The sequence below is a fragment of the Aquarana catesbeiana genome, linkage group LG07, assembly GCF_042186555.1.
Source record: "Aquarana catesbeiana isolate 2022-GZ linkage group LG07, ASM4218655v1, whole genome shotgun sequence".
NCBI lineage: Eukaryota > Metazoa > Chordata > Amphibia > Anura > Ranidae > Aquarana > Aquarana catesbeiana.
Window position 1 is genome coordinate 227,925,359 of NC_133330.1, and position 17,058 is coordinate 227,942,416.

Consider the following 17,058-nt stretch of genomic DNA (forward strand, 5'->3'; position numbering starts at 1 on the left):
GATTATTGGAGATCAAGAAAGATCAGTTGTTGCCTGGTATATATAGGTGGTGAGGTGAAAAGGTAGACACTATTACATTGTTGGGAGTGCATATTACAAGGGAGTTTTCATGGTCTCAAAATACTTTTTTTCTAGTGAAAGCACCGCAAAGACGTTTTTTTCCTTTGGAGATTGAAGCAGGCTGGACTGCCCTTAAGGCTTCTGTTCATTTTCTATCATTGTACCATTGAGAGTATTCTTCTCCACTGCACTGTAGTGTGATATGCCAGCTTCCGAGGAGGAGGATAAGAAGTGCCTGTCTTGAAAACAGCATAGCTGATCATAGCTAATTTTTCCCCACTATAATTAGGCAACACAACGTTTTCACCAACCTTTCCCAGCCAGCTGAGTGGATCATTAATGAACATCACTACACTGATTAACCCATTTCTTTGCAACCCTCAGCGTTTGATTGTCAGCTGTGTGTGCAAAGTAGTAGATCTACGATTAGCTCAGAGCACTGGCCCTGAGTCTTGCTGTGAGTGCATTAAGGAATCTAACATGAAGGCAGATTTAAATATATACTGTATAAATATACTGTAAGCTGCATTAAAAACACTTAGCGATTACTAAGGACAACATACAGTATCTATATTAAATGGTTATCTTTTAATATTTGCCTAGACTGTGCTTTAAATAAACCTGTCAATATTTAAACACCAGATAAAATTTTTAATCCAGCTTACAGTGTGAGTGCCTTATTGATAACAAAAATCCAGAGTCTGTGTCGCAGATAAAAGCAGATCCTTTGTGTGATCAGCAGGCAGCAAATGGCTCTTACTGAGGAGACCTAGGCATTAACATTGTGGTCTGAGCTACCAGTTTTGTAGACGTTATGCTGCAGACTCTATGATCCTTGAAATTGACCAGGCATCTAACTATTCTTTTTGCTTTTTTACAATAATGTTTTATTAATTTTGAAGGCATTACAAATAGAGGAAAAGTAAAGCAGACACAGCCACCGTAAACACCAATAATGTGCATTTTAAATATAAATCACAGTGATTAAAGCAGGGCTCAAAGAAAGAAGAACAGAACTAAAAACACAACTGAGCAACAGCTGTATCAAAGTAACACCAGTAGCAAAATATAAAGATGGACTTCAGAAGTTGCCAATGAGTAATTTACAGTCACTAGCAGCAGCTTAGATAGCATACCAAGTAATTCAAGGCTTCCAGGATTTCTCAAAGTTATGACGAAAGTCAGATTGCAGAGCAAGTATCTTTCATACAGATAATGTTGGTGGGTAGTACACACAGCTGTGGATGGATTAGAAACTAACTCTTGTTTCCAATGTCTTGTAATTGTCAATTTTGCTGACAACAAAAGGCTGGCTACAATCCTGCGACATGGAGAAATGAATGAATCAACGCCTAAGATTAAAATAGCCAGCTCAGTGTTTGGGGGTGTTAAAATACCCAAGATTTAAAAGAGTATTTGAAATATTTTCTGCCAGAAGCTGCAAATATTACCAGTAAGGCCACACACCCTCCAGCACAGGGACGAACTACCAGAAAAAAAAATGGCTAACCTACAGGGAGTGAGGTACCATCAATTTTAAAGCTAGTTCCCAATGAGTCACACAGTGTGAAGTAGTATACGTGTACCGTATTACTTGAAGCCATTGGGGGTAGAAAAAGAGGTGTTGAGATCAGCCTCCCATTTTAACATAGAACTGGTTTTAGTGAATAAATTCACATTTATTTTGTAATAAGTTATAAAGTACCAATATACCCTTAGAGAGTTTCAAAGGGTTAGTGAGAAAATGCCACACTTTAGGATGGAGACTAATAGTGGGCAAGAGGGAGGACAATAAAAAATGTTTTATATGGAGTAATGTGAAATAAGTTGTACGTGGAATATTATACTTAGTTAACAGTACCTTCGAAGTACCATGCTCACCATTTAGAAATAAATTCTTGACTCAGTTAATGCCATAGTGGGCCCAATTGTTTAGAGACAGGCTTAATATTAAGCACTCAAGTATGACCAATGGGAATTGCAATGCAGAATTATGCAATGAATGCAGTGCAAGGTGATTTATTGTTCTCCATGCCATGATGGACGCTTTGGTACTGATCGATAGGGCTGAGTACACCGCTGAGTAATAAACTTGGATGTCAACCATGCCCATCCCACCAATTTTCCTGTGTTTGACTAAGTGTTTGTAGGAACATCTAGACCTCTTCCCTTGCCAAACATATTTTTCAGGAGATTAGATAATGCTCCCAAAAAGGAATGTTTAAGGGGAAGGTGTGAGATTCTAAACAGATAGAGGATCTGGAGTAGTAAAAGCCTTTTAAAGGCAGCCAATCTTCCCACCCATGACAGTTCGACTCAGGCAAGCCGACTAAGTTCTACTTCCAATTTAGCAATTGATGATTTTGATTTATGTGGTAGATGCACTAGTAGGAGTGATTGTAATGACTAAGTAAGAGATGTCCTTGTCCGCCCAGGTTTACGGTAATTGCTGTTTCAAAGATACAAGGGACTAGGGTATGCCAAGGTTCAAAATGAGAGATTTGTTAAAATTCACTATATAATAGGACAACAAACTAAGCTCTGTTAGGAGCTTGTGCGCCTGAGGGCGTAATGTTGAAAGATTAGTTAACATTAGGATAATGTCATCCGCAAGCAGGTTAATAGTGTGGAACCTTTCTGTAAACATGAAAACAGTCACTTGTGGGTGAGATTGAATATAGTCCACTAGGGGCTCTATCATTAAGTTGAGGATTGTTGGTGACAAAGGACAACCTTGTAGAGTAGCATTGGTTATAAGAATGGTTTGGATAAAAGACTAGAGGTTGTCTGAGGTTTGCCTTCCTGCAGTGAACCTCATTTGATCTGGCTGTAACTGTCTGGGCATGATGTCGGTTAACTCCCTGAGTTCAGCAGGGAGCGTGGTCTAAAATTGGCAGGGGTATTAGGGTCTTTCCCAGGTTTAGGAATGGTAATGATGTGTGCCCTAACATCTCAGAGAGAAATTATGCCTTGTCAGCAGCAGCATTAAACAGCACAACTAAATGGGGAGCTATAAGTTCTCTAAAAGTTTGAAAGTATTTGTTGGTAAATCCATCATGTCCAGATGATTTACCTTTTAGCGTAGATTTAATTACACAATCTCTAGACTAGAGAAGGGTTGGTTCAGGGTGCATTTAAAGAGGGAACCTGAAGACCGTCCAAGAATAAGGACATCTCGGCTGCTGATAGTTGGGTGTATTGGGTCATCTTTTAGCGTGAATAGGGAACCATAGTAATCTGCAAATGCATCTGTTACGTGCTGAGGGTTATAATTTTTTGTTTTGTTTTTGTTTGGCGTTTAAAAGATGAGGAATTTTAGACTTTTTTCACTGCGATTTCAAACTAAAAACCCCCTGGTCTGTTGTGGTGGGTGTAATAATGAAGTCTGAGCTCACATAAGATCACTCATCAGATCGTGTCTGTCATAGAGAAGACCTCATAGCTCTAGTCTTAATTTGGAGAGTGTGGTTGATATAGTACAGTCTGGGGAAGACTTATTCTGGAGTTCGAAAGCATGAATGGAAGCTAACAATTGCTGCAGCCATGTAAATTTTTTTGTTTATTAGCTTGAGCACCTCATTGAATCAGTATGCTACACATGTTGGCCTTGAGTGCATTCCATAAAAAGAAGACACCTGTAGCAGGTAAGTAATTGAGATGGGAATATTCGCAGAGACGTTGAGTGAGCACATTATTGGTTACAGATTCTTTGAGAAGCTCGTTGTTACACTGTTATAAGTGGATGGGATGACAAGAGTCCTGTTCCGATATCGTAATGGAGATAGCCGCATGATCAGACCATGTTATGTCAGTGATATTGGAAGAGGAGGTAAAAAACATTTATCAACCAGAAACAGATTGATGCATGAGTAAGAAGTCTGTCTAGGTGAATGGTATGTGTAATCTCATTCAGAGGCATGTTGGCAGTGCCAGACATCATGCAAATCCTCAGTATGCTCTAGTAAATAAGAACGATCCCTCTGGTTCAAGGTCACATCCAAATGCCGAGTTAAGATCTCCACATACTATTAGATTATCCTTATACAAGGAGAATCTTGTGGAAGGGTGGTTCAGGCCACGGGTGTTAAGAGATAACAAATTAACCACTTAACCACTTCAATACTGGGCACTTTCACCCCCTTCCTGTCCAGGACAATTTTCAGGTTTCAGTGCTGTCACAATTTGAATGACAATTGCGCAGTCATGCAACACTGCACCCAAACTAAATTTTTATCATTTTCTTCCCACAAATAGAGCTTTCTTTTGGTGGTATTTGATCACCACTTGGGTTTTTATTTTTTGCTAAACTAAAAAAGACCAAAATGTTTGCGACAAAAAGTTATTCTTTGTTTCGGTTATACAATTTTGTTTTCTCCTTCACTGACGGGCACTGATGAGTTGGCACTAAGGTGGCACTGATGGGCACTGACAAGGAGGCACTGATATGTAGAATTGATGGGCACCAATAGGCAGCACTGATATGCAGCACTGATGGGGACTGATAGGTGGCACTGATGGGCACTGGTAGGTGGCAATAATGGGCACTGACAGGCAGAACTAATGGGCACTGATAGGCGGCACTAATGGGCACTGACAGGTGTCACTGATTGGCACTGACAGGTGGCACTGATGGGCAGCACTGATGATGAGGTACTGACAGGTGTTACTGTAGGGCACTCATTGACACTGTGATGGGCATTGATTGGCACTGATGGGTACCTACAGCTGTTTCTGATGGGGCACTGATTGGCAGCTGATGGGCACATTTTTGCAGCTGTGGTGGCACATCTGATGGGGCTGTGCTGATAATCAATGTGCTGATTATCACCACAGACCCCCCCTGACAGGGAGAGCTGCCAATTGGCTCTCCCTGTCAGCGCAAACCGAGGAATGCCATTTACCGGCACTTCCTGGTTCACCCGATGATCAGCTGTGATTGGTCACAACTGATCGCGTGGTAAGGAGCCTCCATCAGAGGCTCCATACCACGATCAGAAATGCAGTGTGTCAGACTGACACACAGCACCTCCAATCGCCATGCTGCGTGCCCCCACGAGCATGCACTGGCATGTTATCCTGCTGGACGTCATATGACACCCAGTCAGGATAACAGAACCACCGCCTGGCTATCATTCTGCTAGAGGCCGGGGGGGGCACTCTCCTGCCACCAATAAAAGTGATCTTGTGGCAAATCCACCACAGAGATCACTTGTATCTGAAAGGCGACCACCCACTGAAGAAGAGGATAATTGCTAGTTGCTGTCATAACAAAGATATTACTCTTCAAACAGCCGACGTATAATGACAGCGGGCGGTCAGCAAGTGGTTAAAGAGCGCTTACTATCCATTTTTTGCCAGAAGGATAAAGCTATTAAAGCTTATTCAAGGTACCATGAACAACAATACCTTCAAGCTACATTTTGTGATCTCCAAGCTCAGACTGCCTATTATAATGCCCAGTCATTATGGTATGTGTTGAGTATGCTATTGTCACTTTTATCCCACTCCTGTTATGTCACTTAACCCGGTAAAAGTGTATCTGCAGCAGGACATCTCTCAAAACTTCCTGTGGCAAAAAGGAGGGTTTAGGGACCCTATCAATGATGAAGTTAGCCATTGTTAATGAGGGTACCACCGCTTGAATGAGGTCAGGCACATAGCGAGGCAATTGATCAGACTGTACTGACCCAATTTGAGGTTGTTGTGTCTCAAGCGATCCTTGAGATCAGCTACTTTTGATTTCAACCAGGAGATTTCTTCACTATGTATGTTGTGAGTGTCCACCATGGTGTTGTAGGATGCAATACAGGCACTCATGTTGTCTTCTAAATAGCTCACCCTGTCTCTGAGCTCTTGGATGTCCACAGAATATTTGTTAAAATAAGCCAGCATGTCCAACAGAAGTTAGGAGTGAAGAGACAACAGCAAGTTTTTTTAGCATAGTGACAGACTCAGGCTGGCCTGCGGTAGGAAAGGAGGCTATAGGATCAGGGTGATGGGCAGCTGGGTGTGGCTGACCAACTAGGTCACATACCTCCATACATGGTCAAGCAAAGATGTCTGGCTGGGATTCTCTCCTAGGCCACGATTTGGTCAGGCTCTTGGTACTGGGTGATGAGGAAGCAGAGCACCATGTTTCCTCTACAGTAAGTCAACAGTGGCTCCAGAGCATGGCAGGGAAGCCACCACTAGAGGTCCGGTGGCAACCACTGCATGTGCATTCCCGATGCCATTTTGGTGTAGGCTCCTCTGTATAGGAAAAAACCAGACAGTTTTTGTAACTGAGTTGACTTCTATTGGTGCAGGGCATCGCAGAAAAGCAGAAGTTTGCCAAGGGGAGAGTAGAAGCAGTGCAGGGCAGTCATGGATGTGGGTTTTCCCCGGAGAGCTCACTGAGCTAAGGTTTCATGCGGCCATCTTTGTTGAGTGGTCGCCACAATCCCCTGGCATCTAACTATTATGACAAGGTTAAGAGAAAGTACCAAACCATTTAACAGAAATGGGGTCAGGGCAGATTGGCATAGTCAAGCATTGTCAAAGAATAAGCAGAATTCAGGGTGGGCAACAGTAAGAAAGCAAAATTTTAAATGATTTGACTTGCATCCAATGGCAACACAAGGTAGGAGATAAGGTAGGAGTAAGCAGAAGATAAGTCAAAGACTAGAATAAATATTCTGAGTTCAAGAAGGGCCAATAAGGGAAAATGGGTCTGAAGTTTACAATTGGAGTTTAACAGGTTAGGGTAATAATATCATTCATCAAAGATTCTGTGGGAGCACAACATTTTGAAGTACTTTCCAATGACATTCATCAAGTCATCTAATATGCTAAGACTTTTTTGAACAAATATTTGTACGAACAATCATTCAAAAATCTACTAGTGTATGGCCAGCTTTAAAATACATATTGCATTCAAGTACATGTCAGGATGTACAGTTGGTTGCAGATCAAATATATACAGCAGTTTTTGAAATGGTCTTACTATTCAATCTGATGCACCAGGATACAATACAGGGCAGGGAACTGCTACACAGATAGATATGATTATAGTAATGGAATGCTGTGGCATTATTCTTGATTTAAAATGTATTTTTTCACTATAAGTGCCATGTAAGCGATACAATATAATCTTTATATTTTTTTTTTATGCCTGAATATTTCTCAGTATAATTAAAAGGATGAAAACTGTAGCCATCTGTCAGCTGTTCTATTACTGTACTCAAAATGACAAGAGGAAAGACCTTACTTCTGTCATTAGATGCATTTAATTGAACCAATACATGTTTCTAATAGGTATAACATTTTGTATCTTAGAACATATGGAGATCACTGAAAAGTATGTGTTCATTACCAATCATCATATGAAGTTTAACACATTGCAGCATATATCAGTTGATTAAATGTGTGCATTGGGGGAAGGGGGCTATATTTAATGAGCATTTGTATTTATAAAAAAATCAGTTTGATTTAAAAAAATTCTTCTGAGTAGCCCATCATAGGTGCAACTTCTTGATGTAAGCTCTTTAAAATAGATGAAAGGTAGGGGAAGAAGGAATAATTTGGGGTTTCTCAAATGCAAGAGAGGCCCTCTCTTTGCATTAGCTAAGTGTCAGCATATTCAAGACATTGGATTTGGAAAGAATGTACTTTATAGGCATACTTAAAAGCAATATCACAAGATGTATTTTATTTATAACAAATTCATAGACAATTGGTAAAACACATATACACATAATTGGATGTGGGGTTTCCCCGCATCCAATTTGTATAGCAGGAAATTGTGACTGGCTTTCTGTGGAGTCAGTTCACACATCTCCACAGCGGCTCCAGTGCGAATTGCACAGGAGCCATGTGTGTCTTTTGGTCTGTTTCGGGTCCAAATTCAGCCCAAAATTCAGGCTGAAATCAGACCTGAAATGGTGAATGGAGACCCCCTGGACTGCTGCAGTGAGCCGCTGCATGTTTTAGTGTGAACCCAGCCTGAGGCAGTCAACCCAGTACAATAGCATGTAAGATAACCTGAATGCGTAGGATGCAGCATGCGCGGGAGCTACGGCTGAGACTGGTGACATCACACACCACTCGAGGCGGCATTTACGGACATTCTAATCGGGACACGCTTTAAGAGGGGCATGGCCATGGGGAGAGGCAGGACATACTCTCCTGATTTCTCAGGAAAAACCTTAACCCACAGGCTCCTTTGACTGGTGAGTGATCCCTGTAAATTCAAGGGGAGGAGAAAACGCGCTGACATACATTAGCTGTTAGCAAAACCAGTCAGACAAAAACTGTGCAATCAAAATTAGAATAAAAAATATGCAGCACTAATAATTAAAAATATTAAGTGCAAAATACCTCCAAAAGTTAAAACACACATCAAAATAGATATTCAAATTATTGAGTAAGAAAAAATAAGTCCCAAAGAAAAAAAAAAGTGTCTGTGCAATCGTGAAATCACAGTAATCCAAATGCATATGTCATCTGCTTCCACGACGTGATCCATGACCATGATAAGATGGACACTTACCAAACTTGTGGTTGGATGATACAGGCTGCTATATATATAATTACATGGGCATTTTTTACTCCGTAATAGAGTCCTAACTATTTGTTAAGTGTCCATCTTATCACGTTGGTGGATCACGTGGTGGAAGCAGATCACATATGCATTTGGATTACTACAATTTCACAATTGCACGGACACTCTTTTTTTTCTTTGGGACTTATTATTTCTTATTCATTAATTAGAATATCTATTTCAATGTGTGTTTTAACTTTTTTTGGACCTATTTTGCACTTAATATTTTTCATTATTAGCGCTGCATTTTTTTAATTCTAATTTTGACGTACAGTTTTTGTCTAACTTATTTTGCTAGCAGCTAATGTATATCAGCACATTATCTCCTCCCCTTGAATTCACAGGGATCACTCACCAGTCAAAGGAGCCCGAGGGTGAAGGCTTTTCCTGAGAAATAAGGAGAGTATGCCCTGTCTCTCCCCATGTCAATGCCACCTCTTAAAGCGTGTCCCAATCGGGATGTCCACGAAAGCCGCAGCGTGTGAGGTCACAGACTCGGCATGCACACATCCAGGTTATCTTACATGTTATTGTATTGGGCTGACTGCCTTACTCAGGTTCATTCAAGCTGACCAGTTGTATCCATTGAACCCGTTTGAACTCTGGATAGACGGCAGACCGGTGAAAAGTTTTTAATCACTTTCACCTATGTATATGTGTTTTACCAATTGTCTGTCTATGAATTTGTTATAAATAAAACACATTTTGTGATATTGCTTTTAAGTATGCCTATAAAGTCCGTTCTTTCCAAATCCATTGTCTTGAATAAGTTATAGGATGCAGCATATTATATCTTGCTGTGCTGTCCACAGTGCCACCCTGTGGTGGCAACACTAACAATAATTGTTCATAAATGTCAGCATAGCTCCCAACTGTCCCTTATTTGTATGAAATGCACTTCTTTTGCTAAATTCTTCTGACTGTCTTTCGTTTTTAGTTATCCCTCTTTGTGGCCTAAAATGTATATAACCCACTCCAAAAATCTATTATTTAACAATCAATTTATTAAATTTGTTTTTTGAAAAGTCAGTATAAAAAAAGATGTAATGGTAAAAAAGCACTTAGACATAAGTGAGTCGATCAGCCATGACCCTACAAACGGCAGCCACAACATGTGAGCCCATCATTACCAGGTAAGGCAAAATAAACAAAACAGGGAATAGGACTACATTTTAACAATGAAAACATTTAAAAGTGTACAATGCTTTTAACCCAGTGATCCTCAACCTTTTCTTCACTCAAGGCACCCTTTAAAATTATGCACATCTCACAACCATATCCACATATGTAGGACACTCGATGTTAGAAGTGTTTTTTTTACAGTGCAAATACACCTTCATACACTGTTGCTGACTAGAGATCCAACATTTCTCCTCCCCCTCAGTTTCTCTCCCTCACAAAGCTCATGTGACCTACAGTACTAATATAGAGAGGCAAACAAGGATTCTATGCAGGTGTCCGACATGCTCTCCATCATCCAATGATGTAATTGTTTATTAGGACATTGCTGACTGGCCTGTGCAATTCCCAGGGTTAGAATGATGCACATTAAAAACCTGTGGCTTTGTTTGTTAAAAAAAAGACAGATGTGATCCACCTGCAGACTTGTTGCCAATTTTTAGCCAATTTGGTGCAATTTCTAGGCCATGGCACTTCTGAAGAACTCGGTACATCGGTTGAAAAATAGGATTTATACATCATACCTGTAAAATCCTTTTCTTTGAGTACATCATGGGACACAGAGTTAGGCTAATATTCATTACCTGCTGGGTCATACTTCATCATTAGGTGAATGGACACTGGTAGACCAAAGCTCTTCAGACAGGAAGTGATCCTCTATATAACCCCTGCCATACAGGAAGTACTTTAGTTTTGTAGCAAGCACTAAATCCTCAAAAAAGAGGGGAGGGATCTCTGTGTCCCATGATGTACTCAAAGAAAAGGATTTTACAGGTAAGTATGACGTAAAAATCCTATTTTCTTTTTCATACATCATGGGACACAGAGTCAGACTAATATTCATTACCCGCTGGGACATCCCAGAGCAATAGCCTTGAGGGGAGGGAGACACCCTGACAAACAATAGCCATCAGAGCCCACAGTGCACTGCGGCCGAAATCCGAATCCTCGGCTGCTCAAACATCCACTTGATAAAATTTTGTGAACGTATGCACTGAAGACCAGGTCGCAGCCTTACAAATCTGAGCCACAGATACCTGATGGCAAAAAGCCCAGGAAGTTCCTACACCCCTGGTAGAATTAACTCTCATCCTAAAGGGAGGAGCTTTATGTTTCAGACCGTAGGCCTGAATGACCAATTGACTGACCCAATCGGCAATGGAAGCTTTGGAAGCTGCCTGCCCCTTCTTGGGTCCTTTTGGTAAAACAAAAAAAAGAGTCTGATCCTCGGATCTCAGCAGATCTAGACAAATAAACCTTGACTGCCCGGACAGCATCCAAAGAATGCAGTTGTCTCTCTTCCGTCGAATGAGGCTGAGAAAAAAAAGAAGGCAAAATAATGTCCTGATTTAAATGAAAGGCTGACACCACTTTTGGCAAACAGGATGGAACAGGTCATAACACGACTCTGTCATGGTGAGGGATCAAGTACGGTTCCCTGCATGAAAGGACCACCAACTCCTACACCCTTCTAGCCGAGGTGGTAGCCATTAGGAAGGCTAGCATGCGTGACATTAAGTCTAATGGAAATGCCTTAATAGGTTCAAATGGTTGCTTCTGTAACACAGACAGCACCAAGTTCAAGTCCCAAGGACCCATAGGTGACCTAATGGGGGGAAGCAAGCAAGTTGCCCCTTGTATAAATGTTTGGATCAACAAATGGGAAGCTAAATCCTTTGGAAGAATGCTGATAGGGCCGAAACTTGATCTTTGATTGTATTTAAAGCCAATTTGATTTCCATAGCTGACTGTAGAAAAGAGAGAATTCTCCCAATCGCAAATTTGCGTGGATGCCATTTTCTGGCTTCACACCAAGCATTATAAGTCTTCCAAACTTTATGATAAATCTTTCTAGTGACAGCTTTTCTAGCATTCACTAGAGTATACACCACTGGTCCCGAGATGCCACGGCCCTTTAACACCCTGGCTTCAATAGCCATGCCATCAAATTTAGAGACTGTAATTTGGAGTGTAATATAAGACCCTGAGACAGTAGATCGGGGCGACGTGGAAGCGTCCATGGCCTGTCTATTGTCAGTATCACAATCTCCAGGAACCAGGACCTTCTGGGCCAGGCTGGTGCCACCAGAATGACTGGAACCCCCTCGCTACGAATCCTGTGCAATAAATGTGGAAGGAGAGGGATCAGAGGGAAAGCATAAACCAGGGAGTACCGGTTCCATGGAACTATCAGAGTCTCTGCTCCAATTGCCAGAGGATCTCTTGTTCGAGATACAAACTGCTGTAGCTTGTTGTTGAACCTGGATGCCAGTAGGTCAACCTCTGGCCATCCCCAATGTTAGCAAATTTCCTGGAACACCTCTGGGTGTAGGAACCATTCCCCCCGGGCAGATATATGGCGGCTGAGATAATCTGCCTTCCAGTTCTCTACTCCCGGGATATAGACTGCCGATATAATTGGCACATGTCCCTCTGCCCAGGCTAGTATGTAGTTCACCTCCTTCAGACCCAAATGACTCCCGGTACCACCTTGGTGGTTTATATAGGCCACTGCCATGGCATTGTCGGACTGAACCCTGGCAGTCCTGAAGCTCCACTGTCCAGGACCGTAGGGTCAGACATACTGCCTGTAATTCTAGGATGTTGATGGGCAGGGTCTGCTCTGTCCCTGACCATTTCCCCTGAGCTGTGAGCCCATCTAGGGCTGCTCCCCAGCCTAAGAGACTGGCATCCCTAGTCAGTGCACTCCAAGTTACAGGGAGAATGGATTTTCCCTTTTCACAGGTTCTGATCCTGCAACCACCAGTTTAGGCTTAAGCATGCCTGAAGAGATAAGCACATTGGATAATCCAGGGATTTTCACCATCCTCCCTAGAAGACTCATACAGAGCCGAATAGAGGGTTGTCTGGTGCCCCTTTATCTGATGCACCTGATTCTTCAGGGCACAGGTCATTACGGGTGGCAAGAATACTCTTGCTTGGACCGTGTTTAGGATCATGCCTAAATACTTTAGCCTTTGAGCTGGTCTCAAGGCTGACTTTTCGGTATTTATGATTCAGCTCTGTTCTAGAGCCTGTACCGAGTGATCTTTGAGCAGGAGTTCATCCAGATACCCAAGTGCCAGGATCCCTTGGGCCCTTTAAAGACCCAGTACTGGTGCTAGGACCTTTGTGAACACCCAGGGAGCTGTAGCAGGCCCGAAGGGTAGAGCCACAAACTGAAAATGACTTTCCTCTACTGCAAAACGTAGGAACCTTTGATGAGGCTGAAAGATAGGTACGAGTAAATACGCGTCCTTTATATCGATGGAGGCTAGAAAGTCTCCCCTCTGGAGTGAGGTTTCTACTGAGCAGAGAGACTCCATCCGAAAGGACTGTATCAATAGATACTTGTTCAGGGACCTTAGGTCCAAAATGGGCCTTGTGTCCCTGTTTGGTTTCTGAACTGTAAACAGGTTTGAGTAAAATCCTGTGCCCCTTTCGAATGCAGAAACCTCTAAAATCACTCCTTGATGCACTAGATAATGTAGTGCCTGAAGAAATAAGTTTATTTTTGGAGGATCCGAGGGAATGCTGGATCTTAGAAACCTCTGAGGGGGAACCCCCCACAACTCCAGCTTGTAACCGCGAGATATAATTGAGGTGACCCACTCGTCCTGAATTGTTGTTTTCCAAATGTCCGCAAAGTGCAGCAGCCTTTCCCCCATCCGATGGAGTGGGGGCATCCCCTCAAAAAAAAGGCTCGGTGCTGGGTTTAGAACAATATTGGACCCAGGGCCTTTTCTGGCTCTGGCCTTGCAGCTTTCCCCTGGCCCTAGCGCCCTGTTGGCAGCGGAACCTCCCTGATGCTGAGACATTTGAGGAAGCAGTCCCTGGGTTTTTAAAAGAGGGACATCTGGTGCTTTTCTTCACAGAAAGTAGAGAACTCTTCCCTCTGGAAATCTTTTGGATACATTTGTCCAAGTGATCACCGAATAAACGTTCCCCATGAAACGGGAAACCTGGCAATAACTTTTTACAAGGAAGCTTGGCTGACCAGTTCTTAAGCCATAAAAGTCTGCGCATATGTACAGGCAAGAGAGCCAGACGAGAAACCTGCTGTATTGAATCCTTTAAAGCAGTGGTCATCAACCCTGTCCTCAGGGCCCACTAATAGGCCAGGTTTTATGTATTACCTTGGGGAGATGCAGACTAGAATACTGCAATCACTGAGCAGCAAATGATATCACCTGTTATGTATTTCAGTTATCTTGCAAACCTGGCCTGTTAGTGGGCCCTGAGGACAGGGTTGATGACCACTGCTTTAAAGCATCAACAGCAAAACACAGCACTCGAGGAATATCTGTCTTACTTTCAGGCAGATCATCCTCCTGGTTAGGCCTATCAGGCCGTTTGACCTGATCCTTTATGGACTGGCAAATACCAATTGCTGCAACAGCTGGCTGAATAGCTGAACTGGCCAAAGAAAAGGAAGCCTTTAATAATAACTCCAATTCTTGTCAACAGGGTCTTTCAAGTCAGGATCAAAAGCTTCTGCGACTGAAAGGCAGACATCGACTGGATATCTTCTTGTCCAGATTGCTCGGAACCAGACTCATCTGCGGGGAACTCCACCGAATCCTGAGCTTTAAGCTCTTCCCCATCCTCAAGCCATTCCTGCTCCAGACTAGGAGACTCCGGGGAGGGGGATCTGTCACGCTTCCTACGACCGTGCGGGATGGAGGCAATCATGCCAGCAATCCTGTGCTTTAACCCGGCTAGGGCTGAGGACAGTTCACCCTTAGTGATAAAGGGTGAAGCAGCAGCGTTGACTGTAGGCACAATACCAGATAGGCGCAGCGGCTCTGGTCCTTCAGGGGATACAACACTAGGGATACGACTAGGTTCATCAGGAACTACTGACAACGTAGGTGTGCCCTTCTCTGTGGTGTTAGTTCCACTCCTCTTTTTGGAAGACATTTAATAGCCACAAACAAAGAGTACTTGGGTGTAGTATTAAAACACCTCAGAAGGGAGACCCTTTAATAGGGCTCACCAAGCCCCTCTGCAACAATCCTGCTAAGAACCTTTAGCCTGCCAAGCAACACCTGTTCCTCACGTGACCCGAGTAAGGAAAAATGAACCACTGCAAGTGTCTGTTCAGAGCCTGCTCTGTGTCCCACAGCTGCCTTCTGGAATCACCACATGCTTGGCATACACAGCTTAACCTCCCTGACGGTAATCCCGAGTGTGGCTCGGGGTTAAATTTCAGGACCATTAGCGGTAACCCCGAGCCACACTCGGGATTACATTGCAGGATCCTGGTGCGGCGTTACTTACTTTGTCCCCAGGATCCTGCGATGTCCCCAGCAGTGTCCATGGGCTCTGTCTCCTCCGAAGCCTCTCCGTGCCAGGCTCCATTCCCTGCGAGCGGCGTGACGCACGGGGGTGGAGCCTGGCGGCAAATTCAAAAAAATGTACAAATCATAACACATACAGTACTGTAATCTTACAGATTACAGTACTGTATGAAATCATTTCACATCCCTTTTGTCCCCAGTGCTTTGGCCCATGCCCTGCATGCAGTTTTATATGATATATACTGTTCTTTCTGCCTGGAAACTGGAGATTGTCCATAGTAACCAAAAAGTGTCCCTTTATGTCAAAAGTGGCTTTAGATCAGCTAGAAAACAGCGATAGTAAATTAGAACACTTGCAGAATTGAGCGATAGTGAATCGTGGGGAAATTTATCTTATTATTATATTATTATTTTTTTTAATTATTTATATTTATTTATTATATTATAATTTATGATTTTGTGTTTCAAACTTCATCATACCCGGGATATCTACTAGACTCTTGGTGGACAGATATAAGTGTGTTATTGTTAAGAATTACAGGCCTACAATATAAAACGCCAAATTTCCATGCAAAATAATTGTACCGCTTTCAGCACCTAAAATCCGAAATAATCATACCGCCAGGGAGGTTAAATAAGCTGGGAGAGCGCCGGAATGTTCTGTGCCTGTGCACGCATGTGCGTGGTCCGGCGAACAGGCATAACTGTATTCGCGTACGATGCAAATCTTCGTGTGCCCAGATAAAGGCTGCGGCGCATATGCAGCGAAGCCACGTGGACAATGGCTGCCAAACAAACTGCTGAGCCCAGCGGCGCTCTTGCAAACGCACGTGCGCCATGGCGAACCAAGGCGAAATTGCGCACCTTCGTGTGCCATCATACAGGTAAAAACAGCCAGACACAAGCAAAAAAGGTACACTTTGCAAACACCCGCAGCTAGCCCAAAATTCCCCTGTATAGTCACCGCACACAGGTATCCAGCCTTTAGCTAGCTTGACTGATTGTTGCAATCACTGGACACCCCACAATAATAAAATAAAGGGCTTTCACTTACCCATCCAGGTGCAGGGCCACTTAGAAACTAAGGTCCCAATCTTCACCTTTCACAGAGGGTTCCTGTCACTTGGACCTTCAAGGACTGGTACCCTTTTAATGTTTAGGGTCCACTCCCTTGAACCTGTACAGTACCCTGCAGGAAATGCCTTAGTGCTGTAGTGTCCAGGATTTCCACTCCACAGGGTCCAGCGCCCGCATTACCACCACATTACAGGCAAAACCTTACAGGATCTTGAGTCTTCTTCGCGAGGCTCGGGTACCATTTATCTAAGCATAAAAACCTGTGTCAAATGGATCCGATCGGTCAATCCCTTGATTCATTTTGGAACCATTTGTGAGACTAGGGACCTGGAGCTCAAAGAGCTCAAAAAAACCGTGCCATCCACCTTGCAGACACTGGTAAAAAACTAAAGTATTTCCTGTATGGGAGGGGTTATATAGGGGATCACTTCCTGTCTGAAGACCTTTGGTCTACCAGTGTTGATTCACCTAATGATGAAGTATAACCCAGCAGGTGATGAATATTAGCCTGACTCTGTGTCCCATGATATATGAAAAAGAAAAGCCTGGTTTAACCAATCATTTTTAGAATATTAAAGCAGAACTTCAGCCTTACCTTCAGGGTTGCACCATTGTACAGGCTCCTTTCTTGTACTGATTTTGCTTACTCTGATTTCAATGCAGACTGAGTTTTTCACATTGTGTATTAGAATTTGCAGAAAATAAGATAGATCTCATCTCATTTCCCAGCTGGTGAACATCCAGAATCATCTACTCTTTCCTCCCCAGCCTGACTGTCCCCAATCTGCCTTTTTCATTAAATGGATTATAGTTCTTTCAACCATGGAGACCAGCATCACATGTAGGTGTTACCCAAGGTCATCT

The 17,058-nt window shown here is 42.9% G+C and overlaps 1 protein-coding gene across 5 annotated transcripts in view; it reads right to left on the reverse strand.

The window, feature by feature from the left end:
* DPYD (dihydropyrimidine dehydrogenase) overlaps nucleotides 1–17,058 on the reverse strand; it is a 2,813,802-nt gene that overhangs the window by 1,988,132 nt on the left and 808,612 nt on the right. Inside the window, exon 1 of one of the 5 annotated variants that reach the window (XM_073593092.1) lies at nucleotides 6,095–6,229. The exons of the other annotated variants lie outside the window; for them this stretch is intronic. Within the exon in view, the coding sequence (XP_073449193.1) occupies nucleotides 6,095–6,100 (6 nt within the window). The 5' untranslated portion in view covers nucleotides 6,101–6,229. Of the gene's footprint in view, nucleotides 1–6,094; nucleotides 6,230–17,058 lie in introns of those variants that run through there. 5 annotated transcript variants of the gene reach the window in all.